General features: G+C 40.9%; 1 protein-coding gene across 4 annotated transcripts; it reads right to left on the minus strand.

Annotated features, from left to right (window-relative positions):
- Positions 1-218: 218 nt before the first annotated feature.
- On the minus strand, positions 219-20,671 carry PLEKHF2 (pleckstrin homology and FYVE domain containing 2). Of its 4 annotated transcripts, none has more exons than XM_063172143.1 (2): positions 20,588-20,671; positions 219-3,435 (listed from the first exon to the last, which is right to left on the minus strand). In XM_063172143.1, exon 2 carries the CDS (start codon positions 3,419-3,421, stop codon positions 2,672-2,674), a length of 750 nt encoding a protein of 249 aa, XP_063028213.1. In that variant the 5' UTR covers positions 3,422-3,435; positions 20,588-20,671; the 3' UTR covers positions 219-2,671. The 4 variants fall into 4 exon arrangements, with proteins under 4 accessions (XP_063028213.1, XP_063028205.1, XP_063028221.1 ...); XM_063172135.1 differs by lacking the exon at positions 20,588-20,671 and adding an exon at positions 20,188-20,331; XM_063172151.1 differs by lacking the exon at positions 20,588-20,671 and adding an exon at positions 19,957-20,077.
- Between the last annotated feature and the right edge of the window lie 44 nt (positions 20,672-20,715).

Genomic DNA, 20,715 nt, shown 5'->3' on the forward strand with positions numbered 1-20,715 from the left:
ACCAGCTGCCCTGTTTTCTCTCACCTTGGAAGGCCGACAGTTAAAGAAAATTAAACACAGACTTGAAGCTATACCATGTATTTGTAAATAAAATAACTTGACAGAACAAGATTACAAAGTATGAAATGAGCCCTTTCAGAATGTTTTAACTACAAGAGAAGTCAATGTTCAGTCCATTTTGTAAAGTTTTAAACAAATATCACTGAGGAATAGGAATATTTCCATAAAACACCTTTTTTAATGCTTTTTTAAAAAGCTTGGACCATATACAACAATTTCAGGTGAAAAATTCCACACGCACACATTGGTTTGGTTACAGCTTCAGGGGTCAGTGCAGCACAGTGCAAGTTTCATTCACAGATAAAAAGATATACGAAGTAGGTACAGGTACATTCTCAAATTACAGGATGTGATCTAACTCTGAGAAACCCTTTTCCCACCACCAAAAGGTGCTGAAAAGCAAAACATATGGAAATCAAGGGGAAAGTACACAAGGAGATGGACTCTTTAATAAGACAAGTTAATATTTGACAGCTTAAGAAAGAGGAAACAATTGGATAAGGAGGAAAACAATTGTTAGTCGTTGGAAGGTATGTACGAGGGAGGCTCGGACTTTGATTCCATAGAAAAACTGAAGCTAGCAAGTCTCCACTCCTAAAATAGAAATACCAAAAGGTACAAAAGGTAAGCACTATTAACACAAAGTGCCTTCTCAGAACAGCCCATTTTCCCTGCTGCAGGGTCCCCACTCCCTCATCTTTCAAGGAAAAAGTATATGCAACTCTTTATTTCCACTAGTCTTTCAATATATACAACCTGGCAATTTTACAGAATCTTCCTGGTCCCAAGTCTGCATCAAAGTGTTTTTCCCTTTGTGTATTTATTTCCAAGTAGAACAAATACTCCTCAGTGCTTCTAAAGAAAGCCTTATTTTGAGAAATTGTCTAAGCTAAAAATACTGATGCAATTTTCACCTGAAGCAATGTCTTGCAAAGTATGAGTGTAGAGTGCCTCTCTATAGATGCTAAGTGCACCTTTAGCTACCAGAAATCTCATGGAGGGATATGGCTCTGAAGTACTCTGCTAAATGCTATAAAAAAATATGACTGACACTTTCAGCATACAGAATGGGAGACTAGTGCAACATGCAGCATTGATTGTTTATTCAATAAATACTTAACCCAATTATTGCCAACCAAGGCAAACAGTGCAGAAATTGTCATGTATAGATACAAAGCTTTAACATTTTTTTTCTATAAAGTCAGTCGCTACTATATCCATACAACTATTTCAAAGAGGTTTTTCTGCTTCAAAATTGATGTTATCATTATAAAAACACAGAAACATATATTTGGGGGTTTAACATGTCTTTGCAAGTGTAAATTGTGCATTGATACAGGAACATGACACTTCTGTATTCAAGAAATTAAAGTAAACACTATGATAGAGACATTTTCTGCACTGACAATTTTATGATAGTCCTTAAATACATCTCTCTTGGTCCTGGGTATTCATTTAAAATGAACTTGCATTTCACATTTATCCTGAGGTCAGCTGTGTAAAAAGGAAAGCCAGTTTTACAAGGATACTTGCAGGCTTCTTGTTCAAAATATGAGGTTATTTTCAAACAAGCCAATAAAACTCCTGGGGGAAAGAAAAAACCCAGTACTCTCACCAGTGTTTTAAGAAAAAAATTTGTGACATCTTTGGGAATTACTTCCAAAAATATGTAGGCTAGCACACCCAAATGCTGTATCACCCAACTAAAATTTCAGTATGCATTTGCCAAATTTGAAACTTAGAAACTGTTCTGAAAACAAAGTATATAAATCCCCATGAAGAATCTCCCTAAGTTTCTCATCTCAAGATCCCAACCTACAACAGAACTTCTGCAAGGAGAAAGCTGCTGAATCCTGTGGGAATCTGCAGAGTCTTCAGGCCTGCCTGCACAAGTGAGGACGTAACATTTGGGTGTCCATCATCCAACATGGGGTACAGTTATGACCTTGTCAAAGCTCCACTTTGAACACAGCAGTTATTTTCAATAGCACCAACAATCTCTCAGATACCAGCATTTAGGCAAATACAGACATAAAATAGGTTTGTTTCTTCCTGGATCAGCACAATTGGTACAAGGCACTGCTTGGCATAGGAAGTCATAAGTAACAGCAAAACAAGAGTTCCCAAGTTTTGTGACATTTAGGTTTGTGCACTGGATGACTTTGTAATTAATTATATACCATGGCTAAAAAGATATGAGTCTACAGGATTAACAAAAACATCACCATCCCGTGCATGCTCACAGTTTTCCTCCCTAGTTCTGAAAAAATCCCACATAACATACCAATGTGAAACATTAGAAAGTATGGGTTCTTAAATTAAGAAAGTACATTTCATTCGCCAATCTTCCACAAAAGTCTAACCCAGACACCACTCAAGTAAATGAAGTTGGAAAATATTCTAATAACATTTGCACCAGTCTATCCCTGCAGAGGAGAAAAATAAACAACTATTGTCTAGAGAATTCATAGATTGAGGCACATTGAAGATATTCAGGCATATTTCATGGCTAGAACAGGATTTCTCTGAGGAACCTCACTACAGACTTCCCCAAAAGCAGCTCCGTATGGTTTGAAACACAACTCGCAACACATGGAAAAACATTTGGTCCTTAATCGCTACTGTCTTCATCATCATCATCATCAGATACATCATTTAAAGATGACTTGGGTGACGGGCTGTAGGAGTCTGACCTAGCGGACTGACAGGCAGTCATCTCCCCCGTAGAAAGCAGATCGTAGCAGAAGTCGCAGATTCTCACTGGCTTGGAAGACTGGCTGGGGAGCAGGAACCTCTTTTCCGAGCAGGGCCCGCACACGACGAAGCCGCACTTGCGGCAGTGGTGCCGGCGGTTGACGGGAGTGAACTTGGCTTTCTGGCAGCGCATGCACACCGCGGCTTCCGAGTCCGGCACCCACACGGCCGCGTGCTCGTTGCTGGGGGTCTTCCCGCTTTTGGAGAGCAAATCAGAAACACATTTATTTATGTGGTTCATCCATTCCGACTTCTCTGTGGCAGTGGCAGCATAAACCGCAAAGGACTTGGTTGGTGTCTTGATAAGCCACCCGTTCCGTAAGTCTCCCTCATCCTGGATGGAATCAATAGTGACGTTCTCCAGTGGGATTATGTGCTGTTTGTTGTATTTCTTCTTCTGGATGACAATGTTACCATAAACAAGAATGTCGTTGAACAGGAAGAACTGCCTTGCTTTGGGCTTCTTCCTACAGAGTTTTGTTAGGACTCCCTCTCCAATCAGAACACGGCCAGGAATAGTCAGGGGTTGACCAGCTGCTCCAAAGCAGTTTTCCACTATACTTATTCTTCTAGTATTTGCCTCGCTGTTTGCCAAGCGATCCACCATCTTTCACAAGTATCCTAAAATCAGAAAAAAAAGTTTGTTATTAGAAGAGGACCGAACTCGACAGCAAGCAGCCTTCCCCAAGGAAGGTACCAACCCTGCATTTCTTAAAATTCTAACAGGACCTGCTGGCTGAGAGGCACTGACTTGGGCTAGATTTAAATAAGTATTAACACCTAAGAATTTTTAGCAACCGGTTAGTCTTTTTTCCAAAACCAAAAATGTTCTATGCAGCTGACAGCTATCTTTATCACACAGACAACACCTACAGCACTGCATTTGGAAGCCTCCAGCAACAAACCAGTTCCTCTTTAGTAAGGCTACTGCATCCTGGTTTAATGCTCATATTTCTCTTTATATCCTCCTGCACCTTCTCCAGATGGCAACAGGAAGTATCATCCATCATTTCAAATTCTAATGCTACAAAAACATCAAGTTAACTGAGCAGCCTGGAGACCCACATTAGTTTTAACACAACAAACAAATTATATAATTGCTGTTCACATAGGAAACCACACTCCCCAAACGAGCTCACTACTGCTCGTTTTTTCCAGTATGCAAACCTCAAATCATGAGCCAAAACCATGAATCTACCTGCTGGAAACATTTTGCACAGGCCACAGCTTGCACCCCCCACTACCTCTGCTTTCATGGCAAACTCTTGAGCCAGGAACAGGGTGTGAGTCATGGCTGGTGGCTCATCACCTGCTTTCTGCTGCCTTCATTTTGCAGGAGTCCCACAGTCTCCTCACCTACATGAGCCACATCTGCATCCATCACATTCACACAACCCACACAGAGGATAAGCCACACAACTCACAATTGCTCCTGAGAAAGACTAAGTGACCTGCACCAGCTCAAAGTTTAAAAAAGATTACTTATAATTCCAGGAAGTGCTAATGAACTGTATGGTCCCATTACAGATTAAAGTCCCATCTTGTTGTTCCCCAAGTAGCAAGTAAGATTTTTTTTCTTGTGTGAGATAGCTAAGGCATCCAACAGGGAACTAAAATTAAGAAGTCACTACAGTGATTCATACCTTGGCAAACCACTCTTTAGCCTCTTTTGCCCTAGAATTTTCCCAAGCAGAAGTCTGGCAAAGGCAAATCCTGCCAGCCTGATCCAGATCTGCTCCCTTCAAACCCCTTGTGAGCACAGCCATGAACCTGAACTGTTGTGCTTGATGGAGCAGTGAGACATCTGGCAGAGGCAAGTGCTATGGACAGACTGTCAGCACACAGAAGATGCTCCCCCATGCCTCACACAGGGCTCACAACGCCCCTTGCTACAGCCACAGCTCTGGACAGTGAAGAAGAGCAGAGCAGCAAGTACTCCAGGGCCTTCTACCTGTGCTTCACAACATGATCCCAGGGTGGGAAGTTCTCTACATCACCTACTTTTTCTTTAATCTGCACTGCCTGCCATGAATACAGCATCAGCCTACAAGTGAGAGGAAACTGGGCTGAGACACAGCTCAGACTCCATCACTCTGCTACAACCTGATCCAGGCAATCTTCCTCCTATGAATCAAAGCACAGATACTTCCTTACAATATAGGGATGAAACATCTCACCAGGTCTCATCTAAATAAACATGTTACCTGTGATCACACACACTTTAAGTTACTGCTCTGAAAGTGTAATTAGTTTCACACTGAAATAGTTTGACAAGTGAGCTTGCAGATATAACTACCTTTTTTAAGCTCTGCACACATTATCTTGTATTGAAGATAACTCAAGACAGAAGAATCTCTAAAAGTTATTTCTCAGCGCTGTTTCTGAATTTTCTTTACATGCCTCACAGCATTAGCACAATACATGAATATTGTGTTAACTGGTTTTATGGTTAGGATAAAGCCACCAAATACAAAACAATTTTGAACTGCAGAAGGTGAAGACAAAATACAAACTGCCAAGTAAAAAGTAGTAAGAAGGGAATGGAAAAGAAACTAGGAGCTTTTTTTATGTGTACTTGCTGCTTTCCTAGGCTCCAAAATCAAATTCAGGTGCCTGAATGCTGAAATCCAGAATCTGGAACAACAGTTAATTGCCATTAACTGCCAAATAACCATTCCCATTTAATAACATAAGAGAAATCAACAGCCTTTGCAAACATCAAAACTGAACCAACAGCCCTTCAAACTTAAAAGGCATGGCCTCAGTCACAGGGTCAGTCTAAAGTTATTTAGTAATCCCATGCTCTCCATGAAGTGGGAAAGGACATCAGTCATCGCAATGCAAAGCAGACAGCCCAGAAAACACATTTTTCTGCAGGTACAAATCAACATGCACCACTTATGAACTTGCACTTTTATACAAGTGATCTACAAGTTACAGCAAGTTAAATGCTTTTGGTAGTCCACAGGGGGAACACTGCTGCCACCCCACCCCCCAGACACAACCATATTGAAGGGTTTCAGAGAAGCTCCTGGTGTGAAGTCACAGCCACCTGTAGGAAGCAGTTGCTGCTCCACAGCTCCAACTCAGGCACTGCACTCCTCGCCAATAAACTGCAAACTCAGTTCAAGGCCACTGCAAAAGCTTTCAAAATACAAGTCACTGGGAGAAGAAAACAAGGACAGAAAAAGCTAAAGGTTTCAATTAACTGTTCCCTAGGACAATTTAAGAGAAAACAACTCCAACCAGGAATGTTTAATAATCATCATGGCTTGAAATCAAGAGACACAGCTCCAGAACTTCTGCCTAAGACTATTTTGAGCTTGTTGTGAAAATAATCACTAACTGGACCTTAAACAAGAATCCTGGGAAAGTTAAAAACTATTACGAAAGACAAGATAAATTGCATATCTTCTAGATTGAAACCTTTTTCTGTGATGGATAAACATTCCCACCTGCCAGCCTCAAGGTTGTAAATGCCAGAGACTGCGGCTGCCAATTCCACCTTTCCAAGGCATTAATTGTATTTTCCCACACTAACAGATTGGACTTTTTAGAATAAGCATGCAGATATTTTTCTCTTGAGTTTTTAAAGAACTAAAAATTAAAAATCCATCTGAAATCATATGCACACTAATGCTCATACACCTTCACTAGCCTTTTTTAAGAAAGGATGTAAGTTCAGAAATGGAGGGGAAACTATCCAAAATACATCCTGATTACAAATAATCATGAAATGTGACAAAAATAGAAATACAAGAGAAGATATCCCTAACTGACAAGAGCTAAAGTTACAAGAAGTGCACCTCTTGCTCTCATGAGCACATTGACCAAAGAGATTTAAATTAAATACTGTTTGGACACACAAAGGAACTTTTAACCCCAAGATGTCACAGTCCAAAAACAAAGTTATCAATTACCAGTCTTTAAAAATTACAATCTTGTCTTAAAGCATATTCAGATCTATTGTAAGAGATAGCAGATCATCATGCCCTGGAACTGGGTGGCAATATCCTCCTCTCTTCCAGTTAAACTTTATTCTGAAATTTCTACTGTTGGCCACCATGAGAAGCAGATACTGGATTACTGCCCTAAAGATGCAGGATGTCAAGACCTGATCAAACAAAGTGATTCCTGATTAATGGCAAATTGCTGAAAACATACCCAAATCCTTCCTCAAGCAAGTGAAGAATAAACCAGAACTACAGGCTTCAAAATAAAAGGTCAGACAGCTCCACTTAAGGGGAGAGTGCCTTACAGTTTAGTAGGACACTTACATAGTGTCTCCATTTATGGATGCTGTGAAATTCATTCCCACTTCTATCATATGTGACTGATTTCACACTTCTGGCACACAAACTCCTAAAAGTCCTGAGGCCTCCATGCAAGGGGGACCCCATTTGTGATGGACTGCTGGTCCTCACAGCCATCAGATTCATGTGCTGTGCTCAGACGGCAGCACAATACTAGCTGCTAGTCAAAACATTTAAAAACCTGCCCCCAAACAAACCAAAAGAACACTAACAGATCACTTTGTAAGAAAACTAGCTACAAAGAGCTACTTCCTAAGCAGGGTTTAGAAGTCTTTCCAAATAAATAAATCGCAGCTCGCAAAATGCTGCAATACCTTCAGTTTGTCGTTCTCACACACACACTCTTAGTACCTTTCCTGATGAAAATGCTGGGCAAAGGCTTTCATTTCCATGGCATAATATACCATATAAAGGTGACAAAATACTCATGACACAGAAAGCCCCAACTCTCCTACAACATAAAGAACTGTTTTTGACATTTAAGTTATATCCACTTTTATTTACAAGAAGCTTAAAGAGAAAGAACAAATCTGATATCAAGATCTTGCTCCTCCATTTCTAATTTTACACTTGTATCCTGTTGGTGAGAACAACCCCCCTCAATGTGATCAAACAACAGACATCACCAAAATTTCTGAAGAACTAACAAGTTATCCACTTACCTAAAACACAATCCATGCTGAGGAAGTCATGCACTTACTACAGTTATTAACATTCCAAACTACTGCAGCAGGAAAATAATTCTGTTAGGGTTGCTGTGCACAGACAAGTCACTTTCCACATAATTTTTTCTTTCTGCCACTGTATCCTGGAGACCAAACCAGTGCTCTCCCAGGACTCAATGCTTCTACAGGTCTTATTTAAAATAGAATGTTAATTTCATATGCTAGCTCTGCTTGTGACAGTGACCAGACTAAACTGCACAGAATTGCTGCAGCTGAGGACAGACATAAGGAGTCAACCAAAAAGAATGCAACCCTGACTGACATAGTTACACCCAATTCACTACCAGTACATTAGCACTGTAGCAGCTAGCACCATAAGCAAAACCACAAATAACAAAGGTGCTGGAGGGGAGAAAGGAGATGAAAAAAGCTGTTGTGGCAGAGTGAGGCAGACTGCATGCAGCTCAGCACTAAACATCTCCTCACCCCAGCTCAGTGCACACCACCATCACCAGCACTCCCTTCAGGCTGTAGAACAGGCACAGAGGGTGCTCAGGAGAGACACAACCCAAATTACCAAGTTTCTTCAGCAAGACAGCAGAACTGGCAGTGTTCCATTACTTTTGGCTTGAGCAAGAACAAATCAAGTCCAGTGTACAGTCCTTGTTAACAACTGTTAATTAATAAACATCTAATTTTTACTATTATTTTTCTTCAACACTCCTTCAAGGGAGAAAAAATATTACTGGCCTTGTTATAATTGTCAGTTAATCTATCATCATCTTTGCAATTAGCTATTAGGCTGTTAACAACTACATTTAACACACTGCATTAACACAAACCAGGCAGTCTGTATTTCTCAGAGTATGGGATCAAGACACAGGCAGTTTATCCATTCCTATGAATACTCACAGTTAAGGTGACAGCTTTAAAGAAAAAAAGCTTATTTAAGCTGCTGCAAAAAGCACAAGAGCTCAGAACTAATCACAAAGAGGCCCATCCAGCCCTAAAGCTGCAGCAGGATCCTGGGTGTTTCAAAGCCAGATTCAGTAACACAAGTCCAATAAAAAAGTGTCACTAACCACACCATCAGAATGGCCAAGTGAGATCTAGATATGGGTGCACTGAAGCAAATCTAGGGAATAGAAAAGAGTCAGAAATGGAGTACAAAAAAAAAAAAAAAAGAGGCAGAAACAGCAGATCTAAATCAAAGCACATAAGCACATTATACCTTGCCACACAATAACATGTAAATAATTATCCAGTTGTCATAGAGAGCCCTTGTTCCCACACCTGCACATACAACACCAGCAACTCTGCTACACCACATACATTCAAATTAATCATCCTTCTTACCTAAAGGTAACATACATGCTTCATAAAAGTTTCCAAATCTCTTAATAGCAGGCAAAAGTTACAGGTTTTATCATGTTTGACTCCACAACTTGAAGGTTCTGAATAAAACAAATTTCAAACAGAAATTCATTGTGCTTCATTACACTTAAATCACACAAATTAAACATATATGAAAGGTAGAGAAGAGCAAAAGAATTTTTTTGCAATTCAGAAACACATAAATTGTAAACCAAAGACAGATAAGAACTATCTGCAGACCAGATATCTACTGTGCATTAAATGACTGGTTTGTAAGATGACTCATTATTTGGATTCAAAGAGGAAAATATCACTTTTCCTAAAAAGAGTTCATCAGGCAGAATCAGTCACTTAGTTACACGCAAGTATTTTAGTAACAAATTTAAAGTAATTATTATATATTATCACATCAGACTCATACAATTTTCCTCTTGCACTTTACCTATGCAAGGAAGACAGGCTAATTTGAGTCACAGCTGCATAAACACCAAAAATTAAGTTACCCAGACCCTCATACATCCCTCACTTAAAGCTCTGTCTGAAAGAATAGAATCACTACCTTTTGTGGCAAAACTTCCAACTATAAAGGCATCTCAGTACTGTTATACAATATGGTGACCTCCATCAATATTATATATATTGCTCTTAAGAGCAACATTTGACACTACTGCCAAGTAAAACACAAGTGTAAATTTCTGAAGTGCAACCTGTTTAAGGAAACTTCTCCATGTTTAACATGCTGAAAATAGTTTTAGTGTGGAAAATCGCTGAACTAGAAACACATACAGCAGATCTGATACAAGTGAGAAGACAAATCAGCATGTCTTAAATCTTACTTCAGCCTCAGTAGTTACACCTCCTACCCTGCATCCTTCAGTACTTCTGAGAAGGATGATATTGACTCTTGTCCTGGCTGGCAAAATTACATTTTCTAAGGACTTAGATCTCATCAGCTGTAATCAGAATCCAAGCATTCAAAGGTGCACAAGACAACTTTACAGTCCTTGACAGGTAGGGCCAATAACAACAGCTGGATTAAACATAATATAGAAAGAGGCATTTAATTAAACTTTGTTTCTATAATTTAGTATATAAAATAAAATACTGAGGAAAATTAAATGTTAAGTATCCATCAACCCATTTTTAAATCTCTTAGTATTTCATTCAATTAGCTACAGTTATTTAAATACATTTGTAACAATTAACTGATGGCTTTTTTAGTGTTAATTATATATTTGCATTATTCACCAGCTGCTTTTTATTAAATAGTAAAAAGACCAATTTGAGCATAAAGTTAAGTGAAATAAAAAAAATTCACCCACAAAAATATTATGTTGTTAGGAGATATGGGTACGACAAATGTTTTCTAAAGGTCTTATCACTGCTAAAAGCTGACACAACAGCAACAACTAAATGCCCATCCTGTGCTGGAGCTAGGTGGATGTTATTTAAAACATAAGACAACAACTGTCACTTAAAGAGAAATACAGCCTTCTAACAAGCAGTTCTCTTAATGATTCTCTTCCAAAAAGTATTCCCCAAACTGCTGTATTTAACAAACAGTCTTGCTATCAGTATCATATCCAGCTGGTAAGGATACAGAGGATAACCCTGATAATATATCAAAGATGGATCAAGTGCAACAAAAAGCTCCATCACAATACTGAAAAGAAAGAAGACCAGAGATATTAAAGAGACTTTATCAAGGTGGAGATGATAGCAGGAAATGAGGCAATAAGATCCCTCTGAACTTCAGCGTAGTCTTTATCCAGATAATCACTTCTGAGTGACCTGGTTAATGGCTGCAGTGTTCAGAAAGCTACTGATAGTGGGACAGAAACTTTGACTTGATTTACAGACAAAAAAAAAAGCCCTTTTCCTTATGGCAATATAAGCTACTGAATCTTCAAACCATTTTCCACATCCTTAGTAAAGACAGGTATTTATTAAAGGCAAAAAAGCTGCATGATAAAACACAAGAAAAGATAATGGCAACACCAAGGCTGCTTCAGATTACAGATGCAAAGATGCTTGCAACATTTTATTCTGAACACTATAAAGAAAGAGTGTAAGCAGCAATCAGTAGCACACTGGCAGGAAAGAGGGTGTTACTGTGGACCTCTCCCAAGTCCCATTTTATGATTGTCATGATTTTTAGGATTTTCTATATGCATGCATTTTTTCTTCCCCCATGAAGACATCTTGCTGCATTGTGTAAGCCTGTGGAGCAATGGCTGCAGTGTGGGGAAACACAGATTAGCTAACTCACCCCCTTACTGGTATATCCTGTATGACCCAGCAATCTTAACCCTTCATTTGTCTCAACCTGCTGGCCAATGCTGTGGCATCAACCACAGAAACCAGGCCGGAAACATGTTCACAGCAACCACATTACTTCATGCTGTAACGTGCAGCCTGCGAATGCTCTGCCTTGACAGAACTTTAAAAACCTTCAGATTATTTCTGAGTCCAGCATACAGTCATGTCCAACTACATGACGGAGGTCACGAAAGCAAATCCATGCATTTGTCTGGTTAGATGTCATTATACATTATAATTACTATAATGGACCATATGACAGTCCATACAAACTATAATTAACTGTTTTGTTTTTAACTTCTGCACATGACTGTCACAAACCAAATCCTACTAAAATTCTTCTTGAAAGCACAGTGTAGATATTCTTGTTTTAACTGGCTGTTTAGTTTAGTAATTCTTTCTACAAATTACAGTTAATTTTTGTATATTCTAATTTCCATCTTACAAGCAAGGACTGTTCTTTCACTTTAATTCACCAGTTGTGTAATAATTGCTCATATAATGTAAATAATTCTAAATGTATAACAACAACCAAAACCCTCACTTTATTATCAAACCTGCACAGCAGGTGCATTGCTTTTCAAGTTTGCATTATCCAAAGGAGTTAGGAAGTCCTGAGTTAAGATTACCTAGAAAGGCCAATTCTATCTTCAGGACAGAGATCGTTTCTAGGGAGATCTTTCAAGATGTATGACCTTATATTCCCCCAACCCACTCAGAAGCTCATTTGGGTACAGAAAGCCATCCTTAGCAAAAGACTATTTATTTTGCCAAGCAGCATAGGTATCAGCACAGTGAGAGCAGAGCAGAGCTGTTTTACTATCCAGGCTACTCTGCTGAAAAATCACCACACTCCTACACTCCTTGAGCTGCTGTACGCAGGGAAAACCATCCAAGTTCTGCACATCAGCTCCTCACAAGGTTTGGTATTTAACACCATAAACCTCAGCTGGAAATAGAACACCAACTTAACCTGCTTGTAAACAGAAAGTCCAACTCCCACATCCAGAGGAGCTATAATTCCAAGTAATCATAGAGGAGACACAAAGAAAGGCATGCGGAAGAGGGCTGTCCCACCAGACATGTCTGGCCTGTTTTAAACCTGCCCTGCACGAAGGATCAGAGCAACCACCTTGGCCATAAGGCCATGTGCAGGAATAGCAGCTCCAAGCAAGAAACATGTGGCACCCATGAAAGAAACAGAGAAATGCAGAACTACCGAGTTCAAAGCTGCTCCCACTATCTTCTGCTTGGGGAAAACATGAAAGATGGAAATGCAAGCAGTACTAAAGGGTTTGTGCCACAGGGAAGTACGTGATCAGGAGTGCACTCCTAGACCTATTGGAAGGGGTTGCATTTCCCTTCTGTCCCCTGCAGCACCAGAATGCCCCTTAAGAGAGAAGATACCTCACTGCAGAAGTCCAGGAGGAACATTCTTGTAAGAGGTCCAACTTTTTAATGAAGTCAGCTGCTTATTACCACTGTCAGGCTTCTACTTACAATAAACCATGGTAGCTGGTACTGTTTTTGTCTTCTGCTGTGATAGAGACAGAGCTGCTGCTGGGAGAAACATTTAATTCTTCATCCCCCACCTGGCAGTCAGGAGTTGGAGCAAACAGAGCAGCTATCTAAACCAACTTCTGTGTCCTTACCCATCTCTTGATAAGCTGAGCATTTCCCAAGCACCTACACAGGCTTACATGGCTTTGAGCAGCACTTTGGGAGCTGAGGTACTGCCACAGTTAGATGAGAAAATTCTTAACACTGTTCAAGATGCAAGATGTGAAAGAGAAGGCCACCAGTACAAGCATGTGAAATAGCTAGAATTAAAGGAATTATTATAAAAGTAACTAATCAAAAATGTACGCACAAGAAAAAAACAACCCACAAAAAACCAAACCACAGCACACAGTCAAAAACCCTGAAAGCTTGAATTCTGCAGAGATGAACAGGCAGGCCTGATCCACCATGAACAGTGCTCAACTTGGACAAACTTGTCTCTCAAAGCACAAAAAGCAAGATCCAGGCAACTACAGGCACAGCAAATACTTGCAATTGTCAGCATACTAAAACAGGGATAAGTAAAAAAGCTGGTATTTTGTATATCTAAAAATTATGTATTAATAAACTACATAACACAAGCATGTCCTTTAAAACTAACTAACAAACAACTGACTAAAAAAGTCCAGTATTCAGATCAAGTTTTTGTTGTCATGGGAAAACACCTCAGTATTTTGACTTGCCATCTGCAGGTATTTAAGAGCACTATCAGTGGTTTAGCTTAACTTCTGGTGCTAGCAAACTGCATCTTTCATTTTCACCAAAGCACTGGGGACATAGACCAGAGTACAGTTTCAAAACCCATTTCCACAGACCTGAAGTTCAAAAAAGCTGAAGTTCATTCTGAAGTTTTCCACAGTTCTAAGTAGATAAAAGACATCAGAGGAAACACAGCCAATAGATCAACACTTTACATGTGCCTGTGCAGAGGACAGCAGCCTGGGATCCTGCTCCACCTCAAGAAGCTCCAGGAGACACGAACCCCATCTGCTGAGTCGGTGCCTAAGAGATCACTCGACCAGGCAGCGATACCAAACACTGGGATGTATTTTTCTGTTTACAATTAAACGTTTCCCTACTCCAACTGTTTAGCTGTTTGGAGAGCCTCTCCCACAAAGTGTTACTGTCCAGTTTGGCAGCAGGGACAGGGACTCGCCCCTCCCTGGCAGGCTGCCTGGCCAGGCGCCGGGCGCGCCCCTCCCATCCGACACAAGGAGCAGCTCCAGTGCCGAGAGCCCCTCGGCAGCGCCGGGCCGCGCACCCGGACCAGCAAATTACTTGACAGACGTACACACTTACCATTAAATGGACATTGGGTGAGAGATATTAAAAAAAAACAAAAACAACAACAACAAAGAAACAAACAAAAAGCAGCCAAAAGGACCCGACCAATTTCTGAGCAAGCTAGAGCCTGCTTCAGCTTTGTCGATCCAGCATAACAAAGAGAACCCACTGCATCAACATTTTAAGCTTTAGAAAAGACCTATTTAAATTCTTTTGAGGAAGGGACGCAGCATCATTAGTATAGAAAAACACAGATGCAGCTGTTCTACAAGAACTATTGCCAAATCCATCTTGCAAGCAATTTTCCAAAACCAGATTGGCTGCGTGGTTTGTTGTTGTTGTTGCTGTGGATTATTACAGCACACACGGAGATAACTTGTTCGTGGCTACCCAGACCTCTCAGTCTATGTGAAAAAGAGGATTTGGTTTCCAGTGACTGAAAGAAATTGTATTTTTCAGCATGTTTCTTACAGCAACTTTAACTGACAAGTACAGAACATTCACAGAAAAATCTCTATGCATCTGTAAGACACAAGTATACATTAAAAATAGCACCTCCTGGATCTCAGGGCACCTGCTTGTTTCAGCACCTAAGAGCTACCAGACCAGCTACATGTTCCAAAGACCTTCATCAAGTTCACAGAATTTACTTTTCCTTTTTTCTTCCCCACAAATGCAGCCTGCTCAGTGGCTCATGTATTTTTATTATGCACAGGTACTTAAAACAGTGTTAAAAAAGAAGAAAAAAAAAGCTTTCTGTTTTAAGTTGTTTAAGTTTTCTTTGGTTCATTTTTACTACCATTATGAGAGAAGGTATTGGCTTCACTAACAGTCTAACAAGGACTAGAGGACAGGTAATAATTCACAGCATGACCAAACTAGAGAGTTACCAAGTAGTCGGAGCCTGATGAGAGCCATTAATTTTCTACAAAGTGCTACAACACAAAAGGACTTTCACTTTTAGCAAGCCATGCTTTAAAAGAGAGCAAAATTTTCCCATGGAGTCTCACAATTTACAAGCACAGCAACATAACATCATTGCTATTTCATTTTTATTATATCAGTTTTTTTCACCTGCATGTGTTCTTTGAATCCTGTTATAGGAAAAGAAGCTGCACAACAAAGAGGGTTCTTTTATCAGCTCAGTAATTTTAAGCACTTCCACAAAACTAAACAAGACAAGCCAAGTAACAACACTCACCCTCTTCTCCTCTCTTAAGCAGGTGCGATCACCTCAACTTTCTCCTGCTCCTGACCCACCTAAGCTAAGAAATTTCTACTTTGAGGGGTAACCCTAATAATATATCATACTGCAGAAATACTTTCAGGAGGCCAGGCAGCTGAGTGCTGACCTAACAGGATCCAACATAACAATGCTGGAGCACATTTTCAATACTATAGTAAGAAAAACAGAATATACAGACATACTGAACTCTTTAAAATTCTTCACTCCTTAATTATAAAAGCTCCAAGTAACTTCTACCATCAGCAATAATGGACTAAGGACAAGTATGACTGGTTGCAGGGAATCCTTCCCCTACTGTTTAAAACCACTGAAACAAGTTGCCCAAATTTGTACCAAAAATGGCTCATACCCCAGTAACCATGTGCAGGGCTGGCATCAGGAGATCCCAGAGGTGCAGGCAGCCAAAACACAGCTTAGGGCTTGGAATCAAACTACATGTGATTTTCAGAAAGCTTGACAACACTGAAGTGCTGCAATCATGGACCTGTCACTGCTGATCCCTAGCAGTACTTAAAATATCTTTATCCAGCATTATTTAAAAACAAGTAAGCCAATATGGCAAGGGTTGAATTCTCTTTCTGAGCAAGGGACATAAGACCTTTCTTACATCAAATGCTACTACCTGGTGAAACATGGATGAATGATGAAGGTCTAGAAAACTGACATGTGACAGCTATTAATAAAAGCCAAAAGGAAACCTATAACAATGATGCCATAAATAAAATTTGTCACTCTTCAATGTAACTAGCTTTTCAAACATAACCTGTGTGTTAAAAGGGCAGTTTGCTTTGATGCTGTTACCCTAGATCAGAGAGAGGGGTGGAAGGGGAACTAATCACTGTCACACACAACTTTTAGAGCAGAAGTACACTGAAAATCACTCTCAGAAGTTTTACATTACCAAGTATTGACAGCTAAGGCAGGAGAAATTTAAAGCAGAAGGAGAAGAGTAAAAACAAGGAGTTATTTCCTGGAAGAACCCCTTAATCACAGCAGCTTACTGTAGGTGATGACCTTCCTAGGAAATGCACTCACTGGCCCTTTTCCCTTTCACTGCTTGTCAGATGTGTTGGATTTATTTTAGTTGTATGGAAAGCAACTGGAGTACAAACTATACAGAGGACAATTGGAAAACTGCACAAAAGTTTGCACTGAAGTTAACCTGCACAAAGAAGATGCTGGCAACCTGAACAGCTGTGTGTATGGTACACTGTTAATTTGGTTAGCAAATCATGCGTACACTTTAGAAATGCAGATGTTAAAGAACATGCTGTAACTTTTCCTTTTTCAGAAGGCATACTAAGCACTTAAAAGCAAAACAGTTACCTCTAGATGATATGCTGGAGGCACAAGAAGCACTTAAAAAAAGCTAAAGCTGCTGATACAAAGATCCTATTTATCACTTTTTAGTAGCCCCCCCCCCCCCCCCCCCCGTGTGTGCTTGAATCAGTAAAATTTCTCAAGAGATTGCCTCTCAACACAGTAAATAACTGCTTGCACGTCATCTTACTACATTCACCCACATTCCTACAACCCCCATTACACTGGGGAATGGAGGGCAGGCTGATGCAGCAACAACATTCCTGTATTGGAAATCCTTAACTTTCAACTGTTTTTTTCTTCTTTTGCACATGTAGCAGGATTCTGGCACAGTCTGACAAATGCCAAAATCCTGCTACCTTACATACACAATACACTTAACACTGTTTTACTGTAAAATAAAATGATGCAAAGAGGAAAAGATAGAAAGTCACTCCCATTTCATTTTACAAATCCTTAAATTATTTACAATCACGAATAAAAAAAACCCAACTAAATGAACAAAAAAAAATTTCATCCAAAGAAGCAATACTCTTACCTATGTATGCAACTAAAGTCAACATGTGTGCATTTCTGACTGTGTAGCATTAAAGGAAGCCTGAAAAACACACAGTACTCTTCAATAACACTTCTCCACAATAATATTTATTTTCTTAAAGGGAGAATTTTTGTCCTGGAAGTCTCAATCAAGCCACTTCTCATGTGTAAAGACTCATTTATTTCAACCAGACTACTCTTGCAGCCTTGAATTTGTAGGACTCTACTTGCTAACATAATCATATCTTACAGTTCATGACAACAATAAAATAATCTTTAGTAAACATATTCTACCACACCTATCTATAGAGTAGTTTTTCACCCCTCTCAACTATAAAAACAAGTCCTCCAATGAATCATGAAGACAAAAGTCATACTACAACAGCAAACTTGGCACTTGCAGCATTAGGGAGAAAGTTTTAAATATGTGTTTCCATTTTAGAAATCCATATTTGCCTGTATGTATTCTCTTTTGGAATATCACACTTTCATCCAAATACTGAATTAGTTCATGAAAGTAGTAAAATATACATATATAAGCATGATCTCTAACTTAAAAAAAACCCAAAAATTAAATGGAAAAAGTAAGCCTGAATATTAACACAGCTTAAAATAATCACAAACGTACCTTTACAATTTGAAGCTGTACAGAACAAAGTTCCATTTTCTAGTACAAAATCAAGAATTTGTATTTCTAGCCTATCATCATCTAAGAATTGTATTAGTTTTTAATACTGGGATTTCCTTACTTGACATCACTCACTAACAGGTGCACTTTAAGAACAAAAACTGGCATGCCATTTTGTTTGCTAGGACATCACTTCCAACATTTTATCTAACATACATTTTCAGAAAATCAGGTCTGCAAGTACTAAAAAAGCCAACTGCCTTATCTATGTGCCATGCCTTGACCCAAAGCTTTCACCTAAACACCTCTAGCCCTCTTTGGTGAAGACAAGCCACTAAAAAAGCCGTAAGTGCATGAAACCAGTGTTTGTACTCTGCCATAATTGCTCTCACGGGGCTTTTGGCAATACGCTGTCATATCGTGCCTCACCTGAAACTGCAGTTCCACCTCTTTACTGCTCTGAAACTACCCTGCATCCACTAACCACAACAGTGAAACTTAAACCCACCATAGCTTTTGAATATAGCAAACAGTTTGCCAATGATATTTTTTGTAAACTAAAGGGCTTTAGGATACTATGGATAGATCCTTCTGTCACTCTGGGGACACGTCTAATTACTACGGTTAAAGCTCAGCCCTTGATTAAGGGAGACGGGACAAAACTCTAGCTGAAAAATTATTTCATCACTGCACCTAATGAAAACTCGCTTTTCAGCTAAAAAGATGCTACTCTCTTTCTACAGAGCACAACAAGAAAACTGAACCAGCTTCTCCAGCTAAAAATTTCTACACACCAACTCTCTTTTAGCATTTAAGGGACTTCCTCTATGTGGGCTTCTATGTAGAGCAAAACGCAGACACACCAAACGGCACACAGCTGATTTGCATTCAGAAGGAAGAATTTGGGACTCAGGCACACAACACTTCACTTTCACTGTTGTTTTCAACAAAATTGGTGGCACTAAAACTCTTGGGAAAGTATTATTCAAGAAAGTGAGCTGATATAAAAGACATTTAACAACACTGGGATTCCTATTACCCACTGGGATTAGTCAACAGTATTTAGATTAGAGGCTAAAAGCAAGAGCACTGCCTTCTGAGCTAAAGAACCGATTCCATTCTGCATGCTGATGACTGCACACAAAGCAATTAATCTGCAGGATCTCAGCACCGATTATACTGCTGTCTTTAAATACTTCCCTTCTTTCAGACAGGCATCCTTAAAATAATTCAATATACAAGTATCAGAATTTAGGATCTGAATATTTAAGTTCTCCTCATTTCAGGAGAGAAAGAGGAATTTGCAGTCTCACTTCTGAAACAGATTCCTGTGTTGTGGGTCTGGTTTTAGAGTCACTTTGCCTACTGTATTAACCTCATCTGACCTTTAGCTGTTAGGCACATTGAAGCTTTAGCCATAGTGTTTCTCAAATAAGCATCAACCCTTTCAGTAACTCTTAGCACAGCCTGAGGACAGCCTGAATTACAACTTAATGATGCTTCTGGAAGCATTTGCATCAACTGAGCCAAAAGACAATCCTTGATCTCTGGTTAAGGATATAAAAGGTCCTTTTGGTTATCAACAACCATTGTATTGATGCTTCACGTCTAAACTCGAGTTACAGCTATTTCCCTTAGTAGGGACAAAGCCGATGCCAGGACGTGCTGCTCAGCAGACTCACCCATCGCTTTCTTGCCGTGATGAGCAGTTTTGCCATTTATAAACATCGGAGCCTATGAACATAAGTATTTCGAATGAGGCGAGAGGAAAAACATGCAGCTGTCTTTTCTCGAGCTACTTTCAGAAAACAGCTTATGGGCCATACGTATCTCCGGCAGAGCAGTTACATTCCCCTCAAAACAGGCGAATTTCATACAGGAAAAAAAACCAGGCACCTTATGCTCGTAGCCGCACGACTCGCGGTTCCGCTGTTTTTTCACAACAGTACCAACACTTTTCGGGCGACTCGCTCTGAGAACGACACGGAGCTTCCCCGGGCGAGCGAAGGGTCCGGGGGCAGCGCGGCCCCGCCAGCCCGCCGGGGCAGGAAGCGCCCTCCGCCCGCCCGTCCCGCCGCCTCAAGGCGCCTCGGCGGAGTCACGAGTGGAGGAGTTTCGGGCACTTACGTAACGCCGCGGGCCCGCCGCCGTCGTTGTTTCTCCCCTTTCCCGAAGACGAGACGTTTCCGAGACCCCCAACTCCCTCAGTGCCCTGGGACAAGCCAGCGCCCGCCGCCGTCGCTTCCTTCCCCAGGTCCTGCCCGCCCCGCCGCCTCCTTCCCTCCCTGCCGGCGGGACGCGGCGCTGCCCCAGCCCCGCGGCGGGACAGCGGAGCCCAGCGCCGCCTCCCACCGGGGAGCTCCTTCCCCCCCCGGGCAGACCCCGGTTCTCAACATGGCCGCGGGAGAGGGGCCGGAGTCCCGGCGGAGAAGGGCTCCGCAAGGAAAGTTTCTCTCTCACTCCCCGGTCGGCCCCGACCCAAGCCGATCCCCGGCCGCCCGGAACACGGCCGGACGGCGCTGCTCACCCGGTACAGCCCGGTCCGGCCGCCGCCTGCCCTATTCGCCGCACGGCCGCGGTCATACACCCCGCGCCGGGGGACGGGCTCCGGGACACCGCCCGGCGGGGCGGGGCCGCCGCCATCTTGGGCGGGAA

This window comes from Melospiza melodia, chromosome 1 (genome assembly GCF_035770615.1).
Source record: "Melospiza melodia melodia isolate bMelMel2 chromosome 1, bMelMel2.pri, whole genome shotgun sequence".
NCBI classification, from domain to species: Eukaryota; Metazoa; Chordata; class Aves; order Passeriformes; family Passerellidae; genus Melospiza; species Melospiza melodia.